Below are 22,199 nucleotides of genomic sequence, written 5' to 3' on the forward strand. Positions count from 1 at the left end.
CGCTTCTAGTAATAATAACAACAATAACAATTATGATAACATTATCTATATATATATTGATTGCCTCAATGCTAAGTAAATATGTCGGTGCAGTTCAGAAGTTGTCTAGCAGGCGGCGCTAGAAATCCCATTACAGTTTTAAAGAAAAAAAAAAGCTACTACTGCTTATAATAATAATAATAATAATAATAATAATAATAATAATAATAATAATAATAATAATAATAATAATCAGAGGTGGGAAGTAACGGAGTACAAATACTTCGTTACTGTACTTAAGTAGATTTTTTTAGGTATCAGTATTTTACTCCACTATTTATTTTTCAGACAACTTTTTACTTTTACTCATTACATTTTACACAAATATCTGTACTTTTTACTTCTTACTTTTTCAAAACAGACTCGTTACTTTAGTTTTAATCCATTGATTTGGTGAAATATAAATTTTTTCTTTTCACTGCGCGCTGATTTCAGCCGAACAACCGATTTCCTGTTACTGCGCGTCTTTTTCAATCCGCTGGTGTATAAAGTCCTGACCCTCACTCTTTACGAAGATAAGAATCAGCAGGCAGAAGGCAGTAAGAAGTTTGGGGTTAATGTGGATGAGACAGAGGGAGTTAGTGATGAGAACATGACTGAGAACAGACATATTCATGATCATCATCATCTTTTCTCTGCTTGCGTTCTGTATGTGGATCTTCAGCCTGAATACATTCATTAGGTAACAACATGGGCGTAGATCCCGGGGGGACGGATGGGACATGTCCCCCCCCATCCGAGGATTGTGCCCACTCCCTCAAAAAAAAAAAAAAATCTAAAAATATCGCACTCTTTATTGTAAACAATATATCTATGTATACCTAAATAATTGTGTAATTAGGAAAAAAACCCCGCAAAAATGCATTTAGAAACAGTGGTTTGACCCACTGCCTGCGTTCCCAATTCATCTCACCTGCTCTACACACACGAGTCAGGTGTGTGTTCATCTCACCTGCTCTACACACACGAGTCAGGTGTGTGTTCATCTCACCTGCTCTACACACACGAGTCAGGTGTGTGTTCATCTCACCTGCTCTACACACACGAGTCAGGTGTGTGTTCATCTCACCTGCTCTACACACACGAGTCAGGTGTGTGTTCATCTCACCTGCTCTACACACACGAGTCAGGTGTGTGTTCATCTCACCTGCTCTACACACACGAGTCGGGTGTGTGTCTGCGACTCAATTAATGTTCAACTCCATTAACTAGTGTATTTTATTCACTTTAAATAAAGCGATTCTCTTTAATGTAGTTGATGCAGACTCATTCATAAATTAGTTGCGGCAAAAATGCTGATTAGCGATGTAATTTTCCATGAATCTGCTCTATTAGCGATTAAAATATGACTTATCTAGTGAACGTTAGCTTGTTTACAATAGCTTGTAGCATAGTGCACTAAAACTAACACACCAAAGCCGTTTCACATGCAGTGTTTTATTTGGGATGAATTGGTATAATGTTAACTTAATTAGCATATTGTTTATCTGTGCATTTACTAAATGAGCGCTGTGCTACATCCGAACTGACCCCACTGTATTTATTTGTATAATCAAATTCTATTCTGTTCTTGTGTCTTAATTAATTGTAAATAAAATGTTAAAAGTTGTTTTTTAATTCCTTGTTTTGCTTTGTCATTGAACCTGAGAAAAACTTAAACTTAAAATAACCATAATGACGCAGTCTCCATGCTACAATAATAAAAGCAAAGTGTTTCACTGTGGGGACACTGTGTCTTTATCAGTACAATTTGACTGTATTATTTGTGTCCCCCTTCAAAAATTGCTCATGAGAAATTTTATATTTATTGTCCCCCCTACTGTTAAATGAAAGTTACGCCTATCTATCTATCTATCTATCTATCTATCTATCTATCTATCTATCTATCTATCTATCTATCTATCTATCTATCTATCTATCTATCTATCTATCTATCTATCTATCAAATATTAATATGATGTGAGGTCCAGTTAACAGCTAAAACAGGTAGAAGTAATAACTACTTTTTACTTAAGTACCTATCGGAGCCAAGACTTCTTTACTTTCACTTAAGTAAAAAGGTATAATCAGTACTTCAACTTTTACCCGAGTATTTTAAAACATGAGTATCTGTACTTCTACTTAAGTAAAGGATGTGTGTACTTTTGCCACCTCTGATAATAATAATAATAATAATAATAATAATAATAATAATAATAATAATAATAATAATAATAATAATAATAATAAATTATGATACACATACATATATTATTTATGCCTCAATACTAGAGTTCAGGGATGTGCATCTCCATAACTGAGGCTGATGTGATTCTCATCTCGAAGCATAACCAATGATACGATAAAGTAAAGATATATATAAAGCAGTTACCGATGCGATGTAATATGATTCAACCATATTCCGATGCAGTGTAATCTGATTTTGATTTGGTTCAACACAATACAATGCAATAGGATAAATAGGATGTTATGCATTTCATTGTGGTACAGATAGGCCTTTTTTATTATTATTTTTTTGATCAGTCAGATAGCAAATCATCAATTTACTTAAGAGCTTTCTGACCTCTAACATACATGGCCCTTTCACAAACAGTCCTTTGTGGTCCAAAAAAATAATAAAACCAGACTTTATTTTCCTGTTCTGTCTCCAGGAAGATGCAGCTCTACCTCTGCCATGGTAATCTATGTGACTCTCAGGACAAGCCTCGGTCTCCGTAATCTTGTGATACGTCATATTTACGTGCTTGAGAAACAGTTTAGCCAGGGGGGAATCAATCATATCAAATTCATATTTTATTTGTCCAATACACATACATACATGCATGTCCAACATATCAAATATTGGTCACAAATTATTGGTCACATTGTATGTAAAAAAATATATGAAATATATATATATATATATATATATATATATATATATATATATATATATATATATATATATATATATATGCATCTACTAATAATGATTGGATAAGTAATAATAAATCCGAATTCGATGTACCAAAATACCAAAAACAGCACTGCGTATAATAATAATAATAATAATAATAATAATAAATAAATAAATAAATACTTCAAAAAAATGCCTCACTACTAGAGGTTCATTAAAGTGAATATATCGGTGCAGTTTGCGGGTTATCCAGCAGGCGGCGGTGTAGCTACATTTCTGAAAGAGTGTACGAGTGGAGCGTTTGATAACTGCGAGTCTAAATGGCGGATGCGGAGAAGAAGCCGTAGCTGGAAACAATAACATTTCGGTTCCTTGTCCGAGAGCGGTGCGAGGTGCTTCAATATTACCGAGAGAACGCTTTGGAAAGAAGGTGTGTCCGTGCATATGAAGCTGGACGCTGGTGGCGAATTTGCGTGTTTTTCAGCGATCTGGAGGCTTGTAGCGGTTCTTGCTAATAAGCTAATTCGTGAAGCACGGGAAAGGAGCAGCCTCGCTTTGCGTCTCTTCATGGTGGTTTTATGAAGATGGGCGACTCTCTGGGTCTGATCGGGAAAAGACTGCTTCTCCTCCTTAACGATGGAGGAGGATCTGCTGTTGCCCTTGCTGTTGCCCCTGCTGCTGCCGCGAATCAGAGCGCCCTACAGGCGGCCTGGCTCCGGGGGACCGTCCGGGCAGTCAGTGTTATCGGACTGGCAAGTCCTGGGGTTGAGGTACAAACCGAACAACAACACTAATTAAACCGAGGGGACAAAATTCATATAAAAGACTAATTGAGAGTGAAAATAATAATATTATTAATAATTTGCTGGAGACAAATTTGACGTAAAATACATAGACAAATTGACAAGCAAATAAAAAGGTTAATAAAGCCAGAAAGAAACTCTGGCCGAATGCTAAATGGATGCTGACTCTGAGTTTAGTTCACTACCTAGGCTGCATGTGGTTTTATTTGACCGCAGGTATAGGGCGCCTAAAAAGGGAGCACTGAACCGTTTGGGATTCGGCCCATAACAACATAAGCGAACAACAGTCCACGGGGTTCAAAAACACAAACATTAAAGGGTAAAATCTATAAAAAAAATTATTGAATCTTTTACACATTCATCAAATTGTGAATTATTATTAATAATAATAATAATAAAAAAAACCTGGTCATGATATACTTTATGTAAAGCATTTACTAGCTACAAGACTGAGAGCTAGCAGGTAGTCTGAATATAAAGGGTGAGACGGGCCTTAGAAAAACTCACTCTAAAAATTTGTTTAGAAATAAAAAACACATTTAAATAATATCAATAGACGTGAAGTTTGGTTATTGTATTTACTGTGTCTTAGGTTTGTTTTTTTTTGTTTTTTTTTTTAGGTTTTTAATTTATTTATTTATTAACTTAAGAGGGAGTGAAAGGAGGACAGGTAGCTGGTGGAGAAATCCTGACTGGATACATGAGAGGAAAAAAAAAAAGGCTATGAAAAACTATAAATGTAATATTTTATTATGATGTACATAAAGAATAAATTATTCATTATATCTTGGATGTATTTTATAAATCTCTTGGCATCCTAAAAACCCCATTCTTGCTTGGCTGGATATATAACTATTAAAAGTTGACCGGTTTTGACGTCAACAACATAATTTTCACTCAATCATTTATTTGTACAAAAGATTTCATTAAGGAAACATCAATCTGATGCTGAGAGTCCGTGTTTGGGTCCATATCGGCCTGAAATGCTGGATCTTTAACGGATTGGCTTCAAAGTACATTATGTGGACAAAATATTGTAGACTCCTGACCATCACATTCATCGGTTCGTCTGCGTAAGCACTAAACTGAACGCTCACGGTTGTACATGATGTCTGTTGCATTCGACCTTCACTAGGACCAATAAGACCATCCTAAACCTGTCCACACATGAAGATGCTTCATAGAGATGTGGAGTGTTACGGTTGGAGTAGACCAACTCCAGGGTTCTGCACAGAGCCCTGACCTCAACTGATGGAATGGAGCACCAATTACACCCAAATCAATTTTATTTCTATAGAGCTTTTCACAACAGACATCGTCTCAAAGCAGCTTTACAGAATTTTAAAGTTAAGCTGAATGGTGTGTATTTATCTCTGATGAGCACGACTGGGGCAAGGAAAAACTCCCTTGGATGTTATGAGGAAGAAACCAGACCTCCTCGACTGACACCAGTTCCTGATGTCAGTGATGCTTCTGTGTCTTAATGAACACAAATCTCCACAGGGACACTTGAAATTTATTGGAAAGCCTTTTTTCCCCCAGAAGAGTGAAGTTTATTATAACAGCAAACGGCCGTCTAAATGTAGGAAGCGACGTCCTCCTCGCACCCCAAAGATAAACGCGTGGTGGTGATGGTCAGATGTTTACAAACTGTTGGCCATGTAGTGTATAGTCCCATCTGATTAATTGATGTATTTTATGTGATTTTTGATTGACACATTCCAGAGGACTGGAGGTGACATTTCGCATAACTTATTAACCAAATCTGTTTCCTACAAGCTTCTTTTAAGAGGATGTCAGTATCAGGTAAGAACTTACCAATCAGTTTTCTCTTTCTGGTGTAACATCTTTATACCACAGCGGTGCTGAATTCTCCGATCTGTTGATTTTCTGTAGGAGCAACTCTGTAGTGCCGACTGTAATGTTGATCGCGTGCTTTCACTGACGTGTTCGCTCTAATATCTTGGAGTTTTGGTTTTGCACAAAACAAAAATATCATTGATCTTCTAACAAATAAAGATATGACATTGTTTGTTAATAAATCTAAACTTATGATTAACTAATTGCTGTGGTATAATAGGAATAATTCACTTAGGGACATGCTGTTTTAGGAAAACAATCAACTTTCTAAGGGAAACCGTAGCTTTCTTTTGTGTCAGGCTGCACCCCACAATCTGGTTGTTGGTTATTTTCCTATCACAGCACCTCCACATGTCTTATTCCTTGTCTTATTGGTCTTTCAGGACATCCTCTCAGTCGCCAAATGATTTAAACTGTCTGCTGGTGGAGAGCTGAAAAATAAGCCGTGCTCATTTGGGCGTTTACCTGCGAGACCGTGTACCGTCATCGCAACTAGTGCGGATTGGGGAAAATTTTAAATCTGGTGTAGTACTGATCCAGTATTTCAGGTTGGAATCAGCCCCATTAGCTGTTCTTAAAACTTTGATCGATAAAGCAGTACAGGAGTTTTTCTCCACTTTCATTTTTTCTCAAGTCACTTTTAGACACGTTCCTGATTTTTCTTGTTTGCAGCTGATGCAAAATGTAAAATCCGCACCTTCTCCGTAGGTGTTCCTGGAGTTTGAGGACAGCCCGTGGAGGCAGCGCTCCTGGGTGCAGGTGTACGGTGATGAGGTCCGAGCAGCTCTGATGGAAAGCACTGTCGTGTGGGCTCCAGTAAATGATTCGTCCATTTCCCCACCCGGAGGAACGTCTCCCAGCCACTGGCCTGCCCTGGTGAGTGTACAGACCCATCAAGGCAGCAATATGCTGGTCAGAGGAACATGGAAAGATGCAGCTATATCATTAGGATTCAACAGGTGACGGAGAACAAAATGACCTACTTAAACACGTTTTTACAAAACGCATACAATTTGGATTCCGGCTCAATGTTTCAAATGGAGTGGATTTTTCTTTACACCTTGTTACAGTCGATTGAAGTATATCAAACTTATGGTAGATATTAATTTGCGTTCTCACTCTCTGGCTTTGCATTGTTACGGTAATGGTGACACATTGAATAGGGTCAATGCTAGACTTGATGAAACTTTACAACTGTAATGGTGGAGAGCTTATACAGTGTTTGTCAGTTAATTGAATCGGGATAAATAAATACACGCCTTTGCAGAATTTCTAAAATTTTTGACAGGTAATGAAGTGATGTGCTCAACTCCTGTTCCTCCTGTTCCCGCTGTCCATCAGGTGTTTCAGCCACTCGTGGACCGTGTCGGATTAGGATCTCTGGTTCCTGTTGAGTTCTTTGGAACTAGAAAACTCGAATTTCTCCCAAGTGGAAGTTCACTCCAGAGATTTGAGGTTGGCTGTGATATACTACGACTTGCTACTTTTCAACCCTTTGTGAGAGCTGTGTGTATGGAAGGAATATCTCGAAGTAAAATTTGTTAAAAGAGAAATCGATTTAGGTAGTGTTTTCAAGTTTCAAATCTGGCCCCAAAAACTTTGGTGGGATTTGGGTTAAAACACTATGATATGTTTGCTATGACAGTGTACTAGACATGTTTTTACCCGTATAAACATGAACTGGTGTTCACGGTCAAGGGATCGGTTTCTGTGCAGGCTGAGAAAGATGTGAGGCATCCACTCCTGCAGGAGCAGCCAGCACTCCAAGCAGCCATCAGCAGCTGGCACCGGGACTCCGAACTGCAGGAGATACTGAGGAAAGGTCAGCTGCGTTGACCTGTAAAATGACACCGCATGCAATGCTGATTTATTGTAGCATCTTAAACAAATTTGTTGTTTTTTTACTTTGCTAGGGACATACACAATTCAGGGCAGAAGGGTGCAGGTGTACCAGCCCGAGTTTGAAGAACCTTGGTCGCAGGGGCTCGTGTCTCAGCACGATCCTGTCACGCATATTATGGAGATAACCATGGACCAGGTTCGCGTTATTCTCATCCTACCCCTTTCGCTGTCAAGGTATTGTGTCTTCATCTTGTTTTACTCACTCCAGTTTTAAATTTCAGAGAGAAGAGACACAGGTTGTTGACCCACGAGTCATTCATGTAAGGCTGGCTGTGGACTCAGCAGATGAGGTATGTCACCACTTCACTATAAACAATTTTATTGGCACTTCCGAACTAGACTGCCATTACAATTTTTTTTTTGCGATGTTCAGGATCGTCAAAGGAAGGAGGCAGAGGGAGCAAAGGCCGAGTGTGGGCGCCGACGTCGGACAGCTTCTGAAGGAGACGAGGACGTGACCCTGAAACGATTTAAAGGAACAGGGGAGGTTGAACCAAACGGCCAGACTGACAGCGGTTTGGTGACTGCAGACTGTGAATCGACGGTAATAAGGGACAGAGAAACCTTTTCAGTGGGCGCCTTTAAGGCTTGGGATGTATGAGATCGAGGTCAAGGGGAGAACATCATCACTAGTCATGGTCCAGCTAACTGCATTGCTAATAACCCTTCTTTTTTTTGCAGGAACATTCCAGCAGCAGATCTACCGGGGTCATTAAGGAGAACGGAAACACCACCCTGAGTCAAGACAAAACAGGTCCTCTGGCATCCACAGCAATTTCCACATCCACCTTGACTCCGCCACCTCTGAAGCCTGCTCCATCCGCCTTTTCTACCACATTTCCCTCTTTGGGTCAGATGCCTAGTTTGGTGCCTGGAGCTCCTGCACCCAAGGTTGCTTCCACAGCCCTGGCGTCTGAAAGGGACGATGGAATTATTTCAGCCTTTCCCAGATCTGCTCCTTTGATATCCCCAGGCCCTGTCACCATCTCCTCACCATCCCAAGACAATGCTCCCAGCGTGGTCCTTTCTGCTACCCCAGAAGTCAGCCAGCAAGCACCTGTTTGGGGATCACTTCCTGAAGCAAGTCAGGTAAGCATGTTAATAATATGGCAGTTAATCTGTGTTCTCTGGTGGCCTCTAAAATAACTATTTTTATACAAAAAGCAAATATGCTGTCTTCGAATGTTCACAATTAGATAATTTTAGATCTTTTTTTCAGACCCCCAAGACTACCACACTTGCTTCTGTGGGAGTCAGTCTTTCCCAGCCTAAGCAGTCCAGCGGGGCTGTGTTCGGTGACGTCCCTGCACAAACAAATGGAGCTTCCCAGGAGAACAAGGAGCCCTTTGGATTTTATTTTGCTAAACCACAAGAACCTCAGCAGCAGGCATCTAATCCATCACAGAACTTATTCTTTCAATGTATGTCTCAAACACAAACTCAGAGCCCAGGTATCACTCAAGGCCAGTCAAAAGACTCTAACTACTTTACAGCCTTGGCAAAAAACGTTAACAAGGAACCACCGACCCTTTTCAAGCCTGCAGCTGCTTCTGAAGGCCTAAAAAAGGCCGTTGTTGCCTCTGCATCTGCAGGATTGTTTGGTTCTGCACCAGCTGGTGGCCTGGCATCTGTAAAAGAGCAACCCAAAGTGCCTGATGTCATGCCAGCAGGTAATGGAATTTTAATAAACAAATCTTTTGGAACAGGAGGAGACCCACTGACAAAATTGGCTCCCGGTTTCCCCCCAGCTGTTAGCAGCAACCCTGTTTTGGGTTTAGGGGACATTTCTAAACCTGCTTTAGGGCTTGGGACCTCTTTGGTTCGGGGCTCTGCTGCACTGACTAGTCCTGGTGCTGGCATGAGAAATGCTACCAGTGCTAGCCCTGCTAGTGGATTTGGTTTGGCAGGACTAGCCAGCAAGGGTTCAGAACCTCACGAGAACTTGTTCCTGGCAGCCTCAAAAGAGACTAATCCATTTCTTGCTTATACCGGAGCAGTCTCGAATAGTCCGTTTAGAGGGGGGACCACTCCAAATCTGTCCCCGCCAGTGTCCACTAGTCAGCCTGCAGGAGGCAGCAGTATTCTTAGCCAAGATCCACCTGCCACTAGTGGCCAATCAAATTTATTCACCATGGTTGAACCCCCTAAAGGAATCCTATCTTCACAGTTTCCCAGCTGCTCTTCCTCGTCTGCTGTGTCTTTTATGCCACAGCAAATAATTGACCAAGAGCTCCAACAAAACGACGAGGATACGAATGGTGTGACTGGAGCATGTCCCAACACGGAAAGTGTGTTTTCAGAAGATCAGGCAGCCCCCATTCTTTTTAATCAAGCATCGCAGAAGTTCACTCTGGATGATCGCTGTCAGTCAAGTAAACGGGACTCTGACTCCAGTACAAACAGTGACCTGTCTGATTTGAGTGAAGCTGAAGACTCTACTGAACAAACCCAAATGCCTGTCATGCACTCCGCATCTACAGATGGGTCGGATGTGCAGAAGGCCAAAGTCCAGGCTGCTAAGAGCAGGCAAAGGAGCAAACCCTTCAAAGGTAGCTTTTATAGATCACTTGGGTTTTTCATTACATGCTGTTTCGTTTGCATAGATAAAGGTATTCATGTTGCCCTGTATTGTTTATCTATTGTTTATGTGCATGTTCCTTTTGAAGATTTTTTTTTTTCCTCAAAGTTTTTTTATTTAATATTTTCTGTGAATCATTAGTAGCCCCAGTGAGAGACTTGCGTTTTGTTGCTGTGTTGCAGTTGGTCAGTCAATACTGAAAGACCAGAATAAGGTGCGACGTTTGAAGCAGTCTGGTGAAGCCTTCCTGCAGGATGGCTCCTGCATAACTGTGGCTCCGCACCTGCACAAGTGCAGAGAGTGTCGTCTTGTGCGCTATCGCAAGGCCCGTGAGCAGGATTTGGAGGAGGATGACCCCAATGTGGCCTGCCGCTTCTTCCATTTCCGCAGGTCAGTGTACGTGTGGGGTCTGCATATGGACTAGTGCAGGTTTCAAGATTCTAGGTTCCTACTGTTGGTTCTGCTTTTTTTAGCATGGAGGTTGATGCCTTTTCCTAAAGCATGCATGGTATCGGTAGATATACAAGATATAAAAATTAATGCTCAAGTTTGTTTAAATGTTTAAAACCTTTTTTTTCCACCTATACCTAGGCTAGCATTTACAAAGAAGGGAGTGCTTCGTGTGGAGGGCTTCCTGACCCCGCAGCAGAGTGACAGTATGGCCATGGGCTTATGGCTACCTTCCTCAAATACACAGGAGAGCCTTGACCTGGACACATCGAAGTACATCTTAGCGAATGTGGGTGACCAGTTTTGCCAGCTCGTCATGTCTGAGAAAGAGGCTATGATGATGGTGGAACCTCACCGTAAGTTACTATTTGTCCTTCTATGTAGATATTCTGAATGTATCTTGGGTTCAGTGAACTGCAGTTTTGATTTCTCTTGCCTGTGTGCTGATGCATTGTTTGTGTTTGAGTAGAAAAGGTGGCATGGAAGCGGGCAGTGAGGGGCGTGAGAGAGATGTGTGACGTGTGTGAGACGACGCTCTTCAACATCCACTGGGTGTGTCGCAAATGCGGTTTTGGCGTGTGCCTAGATTGTTACCGGCTACGAAAAAACCAGCCACATGATGGTGAGCATCACTGTACTGTAGCTAAAGAGTAACCACTGACACTGTTCTGTTGTTTTTTTAAATACTTCTTTTCCACTGTTCATGCAGATGTAGAGGAGAACCCAGATGATGAAGTTTTCTCCTGGCTCAAGTGTGCTAAAGGCCAAAATCACGAACCCCAGAACCTTATGCCCACTCAGATTATACCTGGCACGGGTAGGCACTGATGTTTACTGAGAACCTTCAGTTTGATATGATATTTAAGCTTTGTTTGGATACAGGATTTCCGAAAGATGATCTAGATATATTAAATTTGAATACGTTACTAACAACAAATTGGACCACTTCAGTATTGTGTTTATAAGGAAAGGATTTTGTGATCTTTAATGTAATGTGAAATTTAGAATTTTTATTGTTCCTTTATTGTGCTTCATAGCACTCTACAACATCGGGGACATGGTACATGCTGCTCGAGGCAGATGGGGAATTAAAGCCAATTGTCCTTGCACCAGCCGGCTCAACAAACCTGCAGCACGGCCCAATGCACCCAATGGCCTTGCACAAGTACACCTTTTATCTCATTTATTTATTCAGATTTATATTATTCTATAGCAATATTCCATTAGTAAATTTTCTAGCAGAACATCACTGACTCAGACCTCATTTTGCAGTCAGGGACAACCTCTACCACAGGAGACGGGGCTGCGTCTACTTCAACAACACCTCATCCAGACGGGGATCCGGTGATGGCTACAGTGAAAGTAGAACCCAATGCAGAGGGAAACAGTGCTGACACATCCGGCAGCAGTGCTAACAGCACCGCGGCAGGTCCTGCCAGTGCCCTTACCCCTGGTTCTAAAGATATCAGGGGTAACTCCTCTGCTCTACATTGGTTGGCTGACCTAGCCACACAGAAGGCTAAAGACGACTCTAAAGGTAGACTGCTTTATGTCACTTTCTTGACCAAATCATTTGAAACTCCAGAAACAAATAAAAAACTTTGCTTTGTTTCTGGGATAATTTCATGCCTCTCTGTGACTGTTATTTTGATATTAGTATGAATCAAATGGAATATTTCACCAATACATTTGGTAATGCCTCTTTTTTTTTTTAATCACTTCTCAGTCCCTCAAGACTCTGGCTCCCTCCGGGCCATAATGAGTCGTGATTCTCGTTCTCCGTTTGGTTTGGATGCATTCAGCACTCTGTCCAAACCAGCAGGCCCCACTCCAAAGCTTTTCAATAGCCTACTGCTGGGCTCTGGGCCAACCCAGCCTAAAGCTGAAGGTACCAGTCTGCGGGACCTTCTTAACTCTGGCCCGGGCAAACTGCCCCAGGCTCCTGATGGTGGAGTCCCTTTTCCATCAGTATTTTCCTCTTCAGCAGGGGTGAGTGGATATTACGTTATGTATTAAGGGTGTAACAGTAAACAAAATTCAGGGTTCGGTATAAACCTCGGTTTTTAAATCACGGGAGAAAAAAAATGGAAAAACAGTTTATATGTTACAACCTAATTGGTAAATACAGGTGTGTGTGTGGTATGTTTAATATTAAATTTTTTAAAGATATGTTCTACTTAATTGTTCTATTTATTTCAGCATACTTTAACGAATGTCCTCATTCCTTCCAGCCTTCATTCATCCCCTCCCTCAAAAGAATTCATATTGTTAAGACTATTGTAAAAACGCAGGAAGTTGCAGCGATTTCATGCAAGCACAAAACTAATTTTTTTACAACACACTACAAGTCGTATTTCCGGTACGGAGTGAGTAGCCGCAGTGACCCTGCACTAATTCTAATTTTTGTTATTTTTATACCCCACCCTTGGCATTGTTGTGTATGTTTTTAAGTTGAATAATATTAATAAAAAAAATATTTCCTAAAAACGTTAACGCTGCGCTCAAAATGTGAGGCGGTGACTAACCAAACTTGCGGTCCTCCACTTCATACGTTCGAGAGGGAATTTACCATGCACGTAAACATGATTGCATTCACTACACTTGTACCGAAAGCCCTGTAAAGATTTCTACTAACATTCCACAAAAAATGCCCCATAAGGAAGGTGTGAAAGAAGTGTTTTTTTTTTTTTATTCTTTGCAAATTATTAAAAATAAAAACAGAAATCACATGTACATAAGTATTCACATCCTTTGCCATGAAACTCATAATTGAGCTCGGGTGCATCCTGTTTCCACTGATCATCCTAGAGATGTTTTTACAGCTTGATTGGAGTCCACCTGTGGTAAATTCAGTTGATTAGACATGATTTGGAAAGGCACCGACTTGCCTATACACGGTCCCACAGTTAACGATGCACATCAGATCACAAACCATGAAGTCAAAGGAATTGTCTGTATACCCCGAGACAGGATTGTATCGAGGCACAGATCTGGGGAAGGGTACAGAAAAAGAATTATGTTGCATTGAAGGTCCCAGTGAGCACAGTGCCGTCCATCATCCGTAAATAGAAGAAGTTTGGAACCACCGGGACTCTTTCTAGATCGAGACCAAGGGCCTTAGTCAGGGAGGTGGTGAAGAACTTGGTCACTCTGTTAGAGCTACAGCATATCTCTGTGTGGAGAGGAGAACATTCCTAAAGAACAACCATCTCTGCAGCACTCTACCAATCAGGCCTGTATGGAGGAGTAACCAGATGGAAGCCTCTCCCCAGTAAAAGGCACATGGCAGCCTGCTTAGAGTTTGCCAAAAGACACCTCATCACCTGGCGAATGCCATCCCTACAATGAAGCATGGTGGTGGCAGCATCGTGCTGTGGGGATGTATTTCAGTGGCAGGAACTGGGAGACTAGTCAGGCTCGAGGGAAAGATGAATGCAGCAATGTACAGAGACCTCCTGTAATAAATTTGCTAAGATTTCAAACAAAACTTCTTTAATGTTGTTATTATGGTATATTGTTTGTGAAGTTTTGACAAAATGAATTAATTTAATTCATTTTTGAATGAGGCTATAACATAATAAATGTGGAAAATGTGAAGCGCTGTGAATACTTTCCAGGTGCACTGTATATTTCAATTGCTACTGCATTAATGTTGACTTTTGAGGAGGGAAAATGGTGACCATTTCTCTTTTTTCTTGCATGCAGGCTGATAAAGCAAAGGGAGGTCTACCCACCATCCTGGACCACATCATTGCCTCGGTGGTAGAGAATAAGAAAGCTGAGGGTCGTCGTGTCTCTGGGTCAGGGGAGGGCAGTGAGCCTGGCAATGTAACACGCAGAGAAGGGGTGATGGGTCTGAGCGTACTTGATCCCCACACTTCCCATACGTGGCTGTGTGATGGCCGACTCCTTTGCCTTCAGGACCCAAGCAACAGCAACAACTGGAAGATCTTCCGTGAGTGCTGGAAACAGGGCCAGGTAAGCAGTAGATATGTCTTTGAACAACATGGTCACCATCAGACTTGGTTAAGGTGAGAGGTGTTGTGGCAGGGGCTCAGCACCTGAACGACAAGCTTCAGTGTTCAGTACCAGGAGCTGTTCCAGCTACAGGGAATTGTGTATACAGACAGAATTTAGCACTTGAGGACAGGTTTCGGTACTACTGCAGGAATTTAATACCTTCGAAAGGAGTTCAGATCTTTAGGAAAAGGTTTAGCAGTTAAGGACAGGGTTCATTTGGAGGGGGGTGTCAAAAGTTGAGAAAAGCTTACATCTACAGGGTCTTCAGTGCTCCAGAAAGGGGTCAACACTTGTTTAGAGGGTTCGGTACCAACATATCAACGTGGTATACTTGAGCAGTTCAATACTCAAGAAGACTAATTATGTGTTGTCTCTTTGTTTAGCCGGTGCTGGTGTCGGGCATCCACAAGAAGCTGAAATCTTATCTGTGGATGCCGGATGCTTTCAGTGATGAGTTCGGAGATCAGGATGTAGACCTGGTCAACTGCAGGAACTGCGCAATCATCTCTGACGTCAAGGTCCGAGACTTCTGGGATGGCTTCCAGGTCATCTCGAGTAAGTGATAGGTGTTTTTAATATGTAAAATTCTTTGATGTCAACCTTCCTAATTAATGTTTAGCTTGAACCTTTTAATGTTGAGTGGTGAGGAGCCTTTTTTTTTTTTTTTTTTCTTCAGCATTGTAGAAGGGTTTTGTGTTGATTTTTGATCCATGTCTGTATAAATTCTGCAGAACGGTTGCAAGGTACTGATGGACAGCCGATGGTACTGAAACTCAAAGACTGGCCACCTGGAGAAGATTTCCGCGACATGATGCCTACCAGGTCAGCTTTTTAACGACTTTGCTGAGGTTCAAGCTAGAGACAATTTCTTTATACTTTTAAACACAGAAGCATTGTTTTCTGCCTTCAGGTTTGATGACCTTATGGATAACCTTCCCCTACCTGAGTATACAAAAAGAGATGGACGACTGAACCTGGCATCCCGTCTTCCTAACTTCTTTGTGCGGCCAGATCTGGGTCCCAAGATGTACAATGCCTATGGTAAGACAACAGGTGGTTCCTGGCACAGGGGGTATCTGTGGCTAGTTTGTTGTAGGTGTATTTCTGTGGGAGAATTCTTGCCTTGGTTTAGTTATTATAATCTTTTGTATTTTCCAATCTTTTTTTTCCATACATTCAGGTCTGATATCAACAGAGGACAGGAAGGTCGGTACCACTAATCTGCATCTGGATGTGTCTGATGCTGTTAACGTGATGGTGTACGTGGGAATTCCAGAGGGGAATGATGATCATGAAAAGGGTAAGCACTCTTGGTGTGTATATATTGGTTGTGCTATTACTTTTTGCACTCTTAACATTTTATTTGTTATTTAAAAAGTACATTTGGGAGAAAAATGGTATCTTGGTGTGCTAATACAAAATGTTGACTTGAGTACCAGAGTACACCACAGCTCTCTTCCTGCAACAACTCCCATGCCAAGTGTTCAGTGCCTTATGGATGTGTTTTATTTATTTGTTTGTTTGTTTTTAATTTTGCTTCAACTCGGCTTTAGTCCTGTTTTGTCTCTTCTGGTTTGCTGTACATTATCTTGTATTGTTGTTTGCTATTCACTACAGTCCTGGGCCCTGACCTTCGTACGTTACCAGGATCGGATCACTGATGATTTACCATGATTTTGGATTTGTCAGATATTTAAGTCAGAGCATCTGTAAAATATAAATTTTGGGGTCTCCCAAATATACAGTGATTAGTACTTCTCAAAAACTGTCCATTGAAGGGCAACCTGGTGGACCAGCAACAAGGTCATATACATCAGTGAGCGTTGGATGTATGAGCAAGGGGAGCAAGGCTGGACTGTCTGGGTCCAGCCCTCAGAAGAGTTCCTGTAGCGTAAGTTGCTGAAAAAGTAAACGCTGTCTGTAAAAGAAATGTCAGCGCATCAGACCGGTCAGGGTGCCAATGCTCATTTGAGTCTATTACTGCAAGGTCCTTTATGTTACACTGATGGCATAGATCATCGTTCTGTCTTTCTTTTTTTATTAATTTTATATACAAGTATGGTTTTAAATTGAAAACCCTATTCAGCCTGAGGCAAGACATAGCCAAGCATTTTGATTTCCTGATTCTGTATCCACATAAATCTGCGAATGTCCTAATGTATTGTATGCAAGAAAAAAATAACTTGGACTTTTTAATAGCCTAATGTTTCCAGTTCATTGTCCTTAACCAACCACTGACTTGCTCATCTTAGTGTCTTGCGTTTTTGATGCATAGCAGGAGCACACACATTTCAGTCAATTCCTAACTGTTATAATCGGCAAATTCTCGGGTGAATATAAAAATGAATAAATCAACCCAATTTATAATGGATAGCAAATTTTGGATTTCCTGAGCGACAAATACGAAGGACCGGGCCCTGGTCTCTGTGTTGTAAAGCTTTCCTGCAAAAAAACACATTCTCCTTTAGTTATGGGTCCTGGTTAGTATCACACAGCTTCTCTCTTTTAATGTTTATATATATATATATATATATATATATATATATATATATAGATAGATAGATAGATAGATAGATAGATAGATAGATAGATAGATAATCTTAATAGAGAGAAGCTAATATATTTATTTATATATATATATATATATATATATATATATATATATATATATATATATATATATAATACACACACACACACACACACTCCTCAACAGCAGCAGGAGTCAAATAGCTCATCTAATAGGCAGATCAGTTAGCCTTTAAGCATTTTTATGGTGCAGTTTTCGTGTAGATCAAGAGCATCCTGGTAGTCACCTCCCGGTGGCTTTTAGCGCAGGTGCTCAGGGTCTTGCTTCTTTTGATTGTGGCACCATTTCTCATTCACAGAAGCAGACCCCGCTGGACACAAAGGTCTGTGCATTTATTATTTTTATTTATTTATTTATTTTTACAGAAATCATTTGTTTCCCTCATAGGCATGATAATTCAGACTAACTTTTGTCTTTAATTTTTCTTTTTCACTTATTTTCCTCTCTCTCTTTCTATCTCCATGCTCTGTTCTGTGTGGCAAACTAAATAAATGTCAATGCTGGTTATAAATCAGAACCAGTGTCCATAATTAGTAAATAACATTATTGCTTTCACATGTTTTTAATCAATGATTTTTTTTTGGATTTTATATCTTTTGAGCTGGAAAAAACAATGACTGAGTTAATATTGTGTGTTGTGAGCGCATGTCCTGTTTTGTTTGTGACCGGTCCAAAGAGCACACCGTGTTTAGTAAAACGATGGAGACACCACCCAACTGTAGTTCTGAAGGTTATGTGAAAGATTTTCAGGTCAAGGACGCTCTTTTTGCTCTATTACTTTTACTTCTTCTCTCTCACATCATGCGACCAAAGTGGGTCAGATCTGCACTTCCTCAAAAACAGTGTATTTAATGCACCACATAACTGCCGGTGATCGTTTTTTCCTGGGTAAACGATGTCATACTTTTTCACCTGTTTATTCTTTTATTTTATCGGTTGTTTTTTTTTTTTTCCTTCGGTCATGGGGTTGGTGCGAGTCAGTGTGGTGCAGGACCGCAATGGAACACCATTAAAATACAGTCTTGAATGCTTTATACTGTTTGGTGAATGAATGCTGTCTCCTCTTTACTCATTCTTTCTATCTGTTCTATTATTTCTTCAGATAAAAAAAAAAAATCTTAAATTCATTATATGGATCTGCTTACATTTTTAAAGGAATATATGATTTTAATATCTATGAATATATAAATTTAGCTGAATTTCTAACAGTTCAACAGGTTTCTAGCTTTCATGAAATTGTATTAAATAACTAGGCACTCATGCAGCGTTCCTACTTACAGTCCATATTTAATGTCGTAATTTAATATTCATATCATGCCTCAGATTAAGCCTGTCCCCGACTTCCCATAATTTAATCACCATTAGGGTAATTTAGTCAAGCACTTAGTGTGTGTGGGGGAAGTTCCTTCTGCGCTGATGAAACAATGAAAGTTCCTCCAGTGTCCTTTCAGGCATCATCTTCGCTTCAGTCCAGACAAAGTAGACAGATCTTCTGTACAGTTTTGTTTCTAGGTTTATGTTGGTTCACTTATCACTCCGTTATGACTACAGAGGTGTCGACCACCATTGAAGAGGGCGACGTGGACGAGATGACTAAGAGGAGGGTGTACGAGGGGAAGGAAAAGCCGGGAGCGCTCTGGCACATCTATGCCGCTAAAGACGCAGAGAAAATCCGCGAGCTCCTACGCAAGGTGAGACCGCAGGGAAAACTGATCTTGTATTCTTTTGTGCAAATATCTAGAATTGCTCTAAATGTTGAACTCTAAATGTGAGAACGTCCCACTGACTTGATGACTACCAATGGGAGAAATGAATGATGAAGGACAAAAGGCTCATTCATTATGAATCATTGAGATGGTGATGCAGTGCATTTTATACCGTTTCAATACCTTTTCATATGTATCTGAGAAGAGATTTTATGCTCCCAAACTCTGACTAGCTCGCTTTGGTTTGATTATTTGTAGTCTCTCGCTACAGTGTGACCATGTAAATAGCTTAAACAAAACCCTCATAGAGTGACAGGAAGGTAATAACGAATGTCGATTGTTTGCACGAGTGGCAACTGTAAGCTTTCATTTGCTGTATAAAATTGATTTCTCCTTTATTTGTACCACAAGTCACAGGCTGTAGTAATCCTGTAAAATTCTTGAAGCAGTCCAGTGCCTTCTACATCATCAATTATTCACTTCCATTTGTTTATATTTGTCCAGTGCAACTATTTATAGAATTACAAGCCACTCAGCGTTTGACCTGTTCTGGTTACGGATGCAGCATTATGAAATCCTTATCCTCAGAAACTGTTGTTTTGGTTTTTAAGGTGGGAGAGGAGCAGGGTCAGGAGAACCCTCCAGATCACGACCCCATCCACGACCAGAGCTGGTATCTGGACCAGGTTTTGCGTCGTCGCTTGTATGAAGAGTACGGAGTTCAGGGCTGGTCCATTATCCAGTTCCTTGGAGACGCCGTGTTTATTCCAGCTGGAGCACCTCATCAGGTGAGCATTCAACATCGGCTTGGAGAAAGGAACATTGTGAAAAGTGTATCCCTTTACAAAAACATTCAGAGCATCGCAGGACAGTGCTTCTTTCCATCCTTTCCATCGAAGCATAACATCTTTCTAAAATTTTTCTATTTGAAAGTACTGTTGAGGAGGTTATGGTTCCTAAGGTGTTAAAAGTGTGTGTGTGTGGGGGTTAATTTAATTAATTAAAAGGCATGTAGATGTACATTCGATGATGCTCCTAAAAGGCCAAGCTCATACGACTAAAATACTGTAAATAGATTTTAAAAAAGGGCGTAAAACTTTTTTTCACTTCTAATTTAACTGCATAAAAATCTCCTGACAATCTTAGAACATGCAGCATGCGTCTAACTGATTCTCATAAATCCATAAGTATCCAGCTCCTAAAATTAGACCCATGGTCACCATAATATTTCATTATAAGCTGAATTAGAAAGTGTGTGCGAGTAAATGCAGAGCTCTGGGGGGAAAAAAACCCAAAACTAATCAGTGTGGCAGTGTGAAGAACTACTTAGACAAAATTAGATGTTTCATTTTGTTCTGGCAAGTAGTACCATGTTCATTTTGTGGATGTAGCCATTGTGTGTGGAAATGTTATGAGGGAATGGTACTTAAGGCTGGACTTTAGCATGTTGATTAGACCAAAGGTTCTTCCTTCGGTTCCTGTAATAGGGAAGGGGTAGCTTAGTAGTAAAGTCTCTGAGTTACTACATGGAAATTGTTCAAGCCCCTTAGTATTGCCAAGCTGACACTTTTTGGCCCTTGAGCATGGCTCCTAATTCTTTCGACTGCAAGAGTGCTGTTTCATGGTTTTGAAATAGTTGTGAAATCTAATCTACGTTTTTTGGGAAGTCAGTCAGATACAAAAGAGAGCCATAGGAGTAAGGAAGTTGATGAGTAAGGCAAAAACGATCGATTTTGAGATAACCTTTGAATCATAGACCATGATTGTTCTTAATGCTTTAATTATATGTCGTGTTTGTCTAGGTGCACAACCTGTACAGCTGTATTAAGGTAGCGGAGGATTTCGTCTCTCCCGAGCACGTAAAGCACTGCTTCAGACTGACGCAGGAGTTCCGGCATCTGTCCACCACACACACTAACCACGAGGACAAGCTACAGGTATGTGCTCCAGAGATTTTGAACCCTTTCTAAAGCCTAAATGCAAAGCGAGCTCTTTTGCCTGTCATTTGAGCTCCTCAGGGAAAGGGTAGCTTTCAACACTCGATGATTTGTGTGTGACTATCCCAGGTGAAGAACATCATCTACCACGCTGTGAAGGACGCCGTAGGAACGCTGAAAGCTCACGAGGCTAAGCTGGCGCGGTCGTAGTTCCACTTGTCTAAAGTTGCAGAGAGACTGAGTGTTGATGGGCACTTAAAATGAGTTTGATCGAGTGCCAGGGTGCTCACAGAACACGCTCATTAATTTGAGGCATCTGTCAGCTTCAGGCTTAGGATGAAGGAAGCGCTTCATCAGTGTTAAAAACACCATCATTTAGATATTATTTTGTTGTTGTTGTTTTTTTTTTTTGTTTGTTTTTTTGTTTGTTTTTTTAAAACAACTCATTTTTTTTCTCTGTATCTAAAATGTGTCTTTTTTTTTCTAAATGTGGAATGTTTGTTGGACTGTTTATTGAGAAGCCGAAAGGATCTTTTTTTTGTTTGTTTGTTTGTTTTTTTATATAAACAAAAAATGTTCAGCTTCTCCTGAGTAAATATGAGCACTGGGTTTCTTTTTAGCCAACTTCAATGGTTTGTTTTCTTCAGCTCTGTATGTAAAAGAAGTAAAAGGATGTCAAAAAAAAAAAAAAAAAAAAAAAAAAAGATTCCTTCCAGACCCTGGTTGACTTGGACATAAATTTTGAATGGAACTAGACCAAAGTTTTGTATTTTTAGTTTTTAATTTCAACTAAAACGAAACCATCTTGGTCTTATTTCCTTTTTTTATAGGCCTTTAGGCAAATTGTTTCACTGATGAACGCTAGGCTGGCATTGAGATATGTTTGTTGAAATATTAAGAATTCCAGTTATGAATTGCTGGTCATTATTATGTATCAATATGTATTGATCTTAGCTGTGTGTATGATTTTTTTTCAAAATAAAGTTTACAAAAAATTTGAGCTATGCATATTTATTTCAGCTCTATTTCTTAGGAATATATGCTTAAACAATATTTACGCTGGAGTTGGATTTTATTCTATCTCATTGTTTCTGCTCCAATGGTTTGTAACACATTTAAAAGCATTTAAAGGCAAGTTAGGTAGAAAATAAATTTAACGCAACCAGGAATAGTTATGGTGCCTGGATATCCAGATGTATAGTAAAAGCAAGCTAGGTTCAAGTGTATTGGAAGCAAAGACCTTTCAAAATGGAATGAAGCATCTGGCATAATCTAAACAGCTGGAAACTTGTCAACCAAAGACTAAAGTGTTACCTTTTTATTGAGCATTCAAGCATGCGAATTCTTTTGTTTTTGTTTGTTCTGTGTTTAATTATTCCTCATCCCAGTCAAAATTTGTCCGGTGTTTGGTTATTAAG

At 40.2% G+C, this 22,199-nt stretch overlaps 1 protein-coding gene across 2 annotated transcripts; it reads left to right on the forward strand.

The window, feature by feature from the left end:
- The first annotated feature begins 3,206 nt into the window (after positions 1-3,206).
- kdm3b (lysine (K)-specific demethylase 3B) lies at positions 3,207-21,781 on the forward strand. 2 transcript variants are annotated; one of them, XM_083560533.1, is made up of 26 exons: positions 3,207-3,705; positions 6,307-6,474; positions 6,940-7,053; positions 7,315-7,420; positions 7,512-7,636; positions 7,722-7,790; positions 7,874-8,044; positions 8,182-8,589; positions 8,720-10,049; positions 10,261-10,468; positions 10,670-10,884; positions 10,998-11,150; positions 11,238-11,345; positions 11,566-11,693; positions 11,801-12,065; positions 12,255-12,517; positions 14,234-14,506; positions 14,932-15,103; positions 15,280-15,370; positions 15,459-15,589; positions 15,729-15,848; positions 17,437-17,460; positions 18,690-18,829; positions 19,456-19,632; positions 20,647-20,781; positions 20,911-21,781. In XM_083560533.1, exons 1-26 carry the CDS (start codon positions 3,514-3,516, stop codon positions 20,989-20,991), a joined length of 5,367 nt encoding a protein of 1,788 aa, XP_083416659.1. In that variant the 5' UTR covers positions 3,207-3,513; the 3' UTR covers positions 20,992-21,781. The 2 variants fall into 2 exon arrangements, with proteins under 2 accessions (XP_083416659.1, XP_083416660.1); XM_083560534.1 differs by lacking the exon at positions 17,437-17,460 and having other exon boundaries at positions 3,210-3,705.
- Positions 21,782-22,199: the final 418 nt, after the last annotated feature.

This window comes from Silurus aristotelis, assembly GCF_946808225.1.
Source record: "Silurus aristotelis genome assembly, chromosome: 14".
NCBI lineage: Eukaryota > Metazoa > Chordata > Actinopteri > Siluriformes > Siluridae > Silurus > Silurus aristotelis.

Coding starts and splice junctions, on each gene's coding strand:
- kdm3b (XM_083560533.1), top strand. CDS start 3,514: ATGAAGATGGGCGACTCTCTGGGTCTGATCGGGAAAAGACTGCTTCTC. Junction 11,346..11,565: donor TCAGATTATACCTGGCACGG/GTAGGCACTGAT, acceptor TGTGCTTCATAG/CACTCTACAACATCGGGGAC. Junction 15,371..15,458: donor CGCGACATGATGCCTACCAG/GTCAGCTTTTTA, acceptor TTCTGCCTTCAG/GTTTGATGACCTTATGGATA.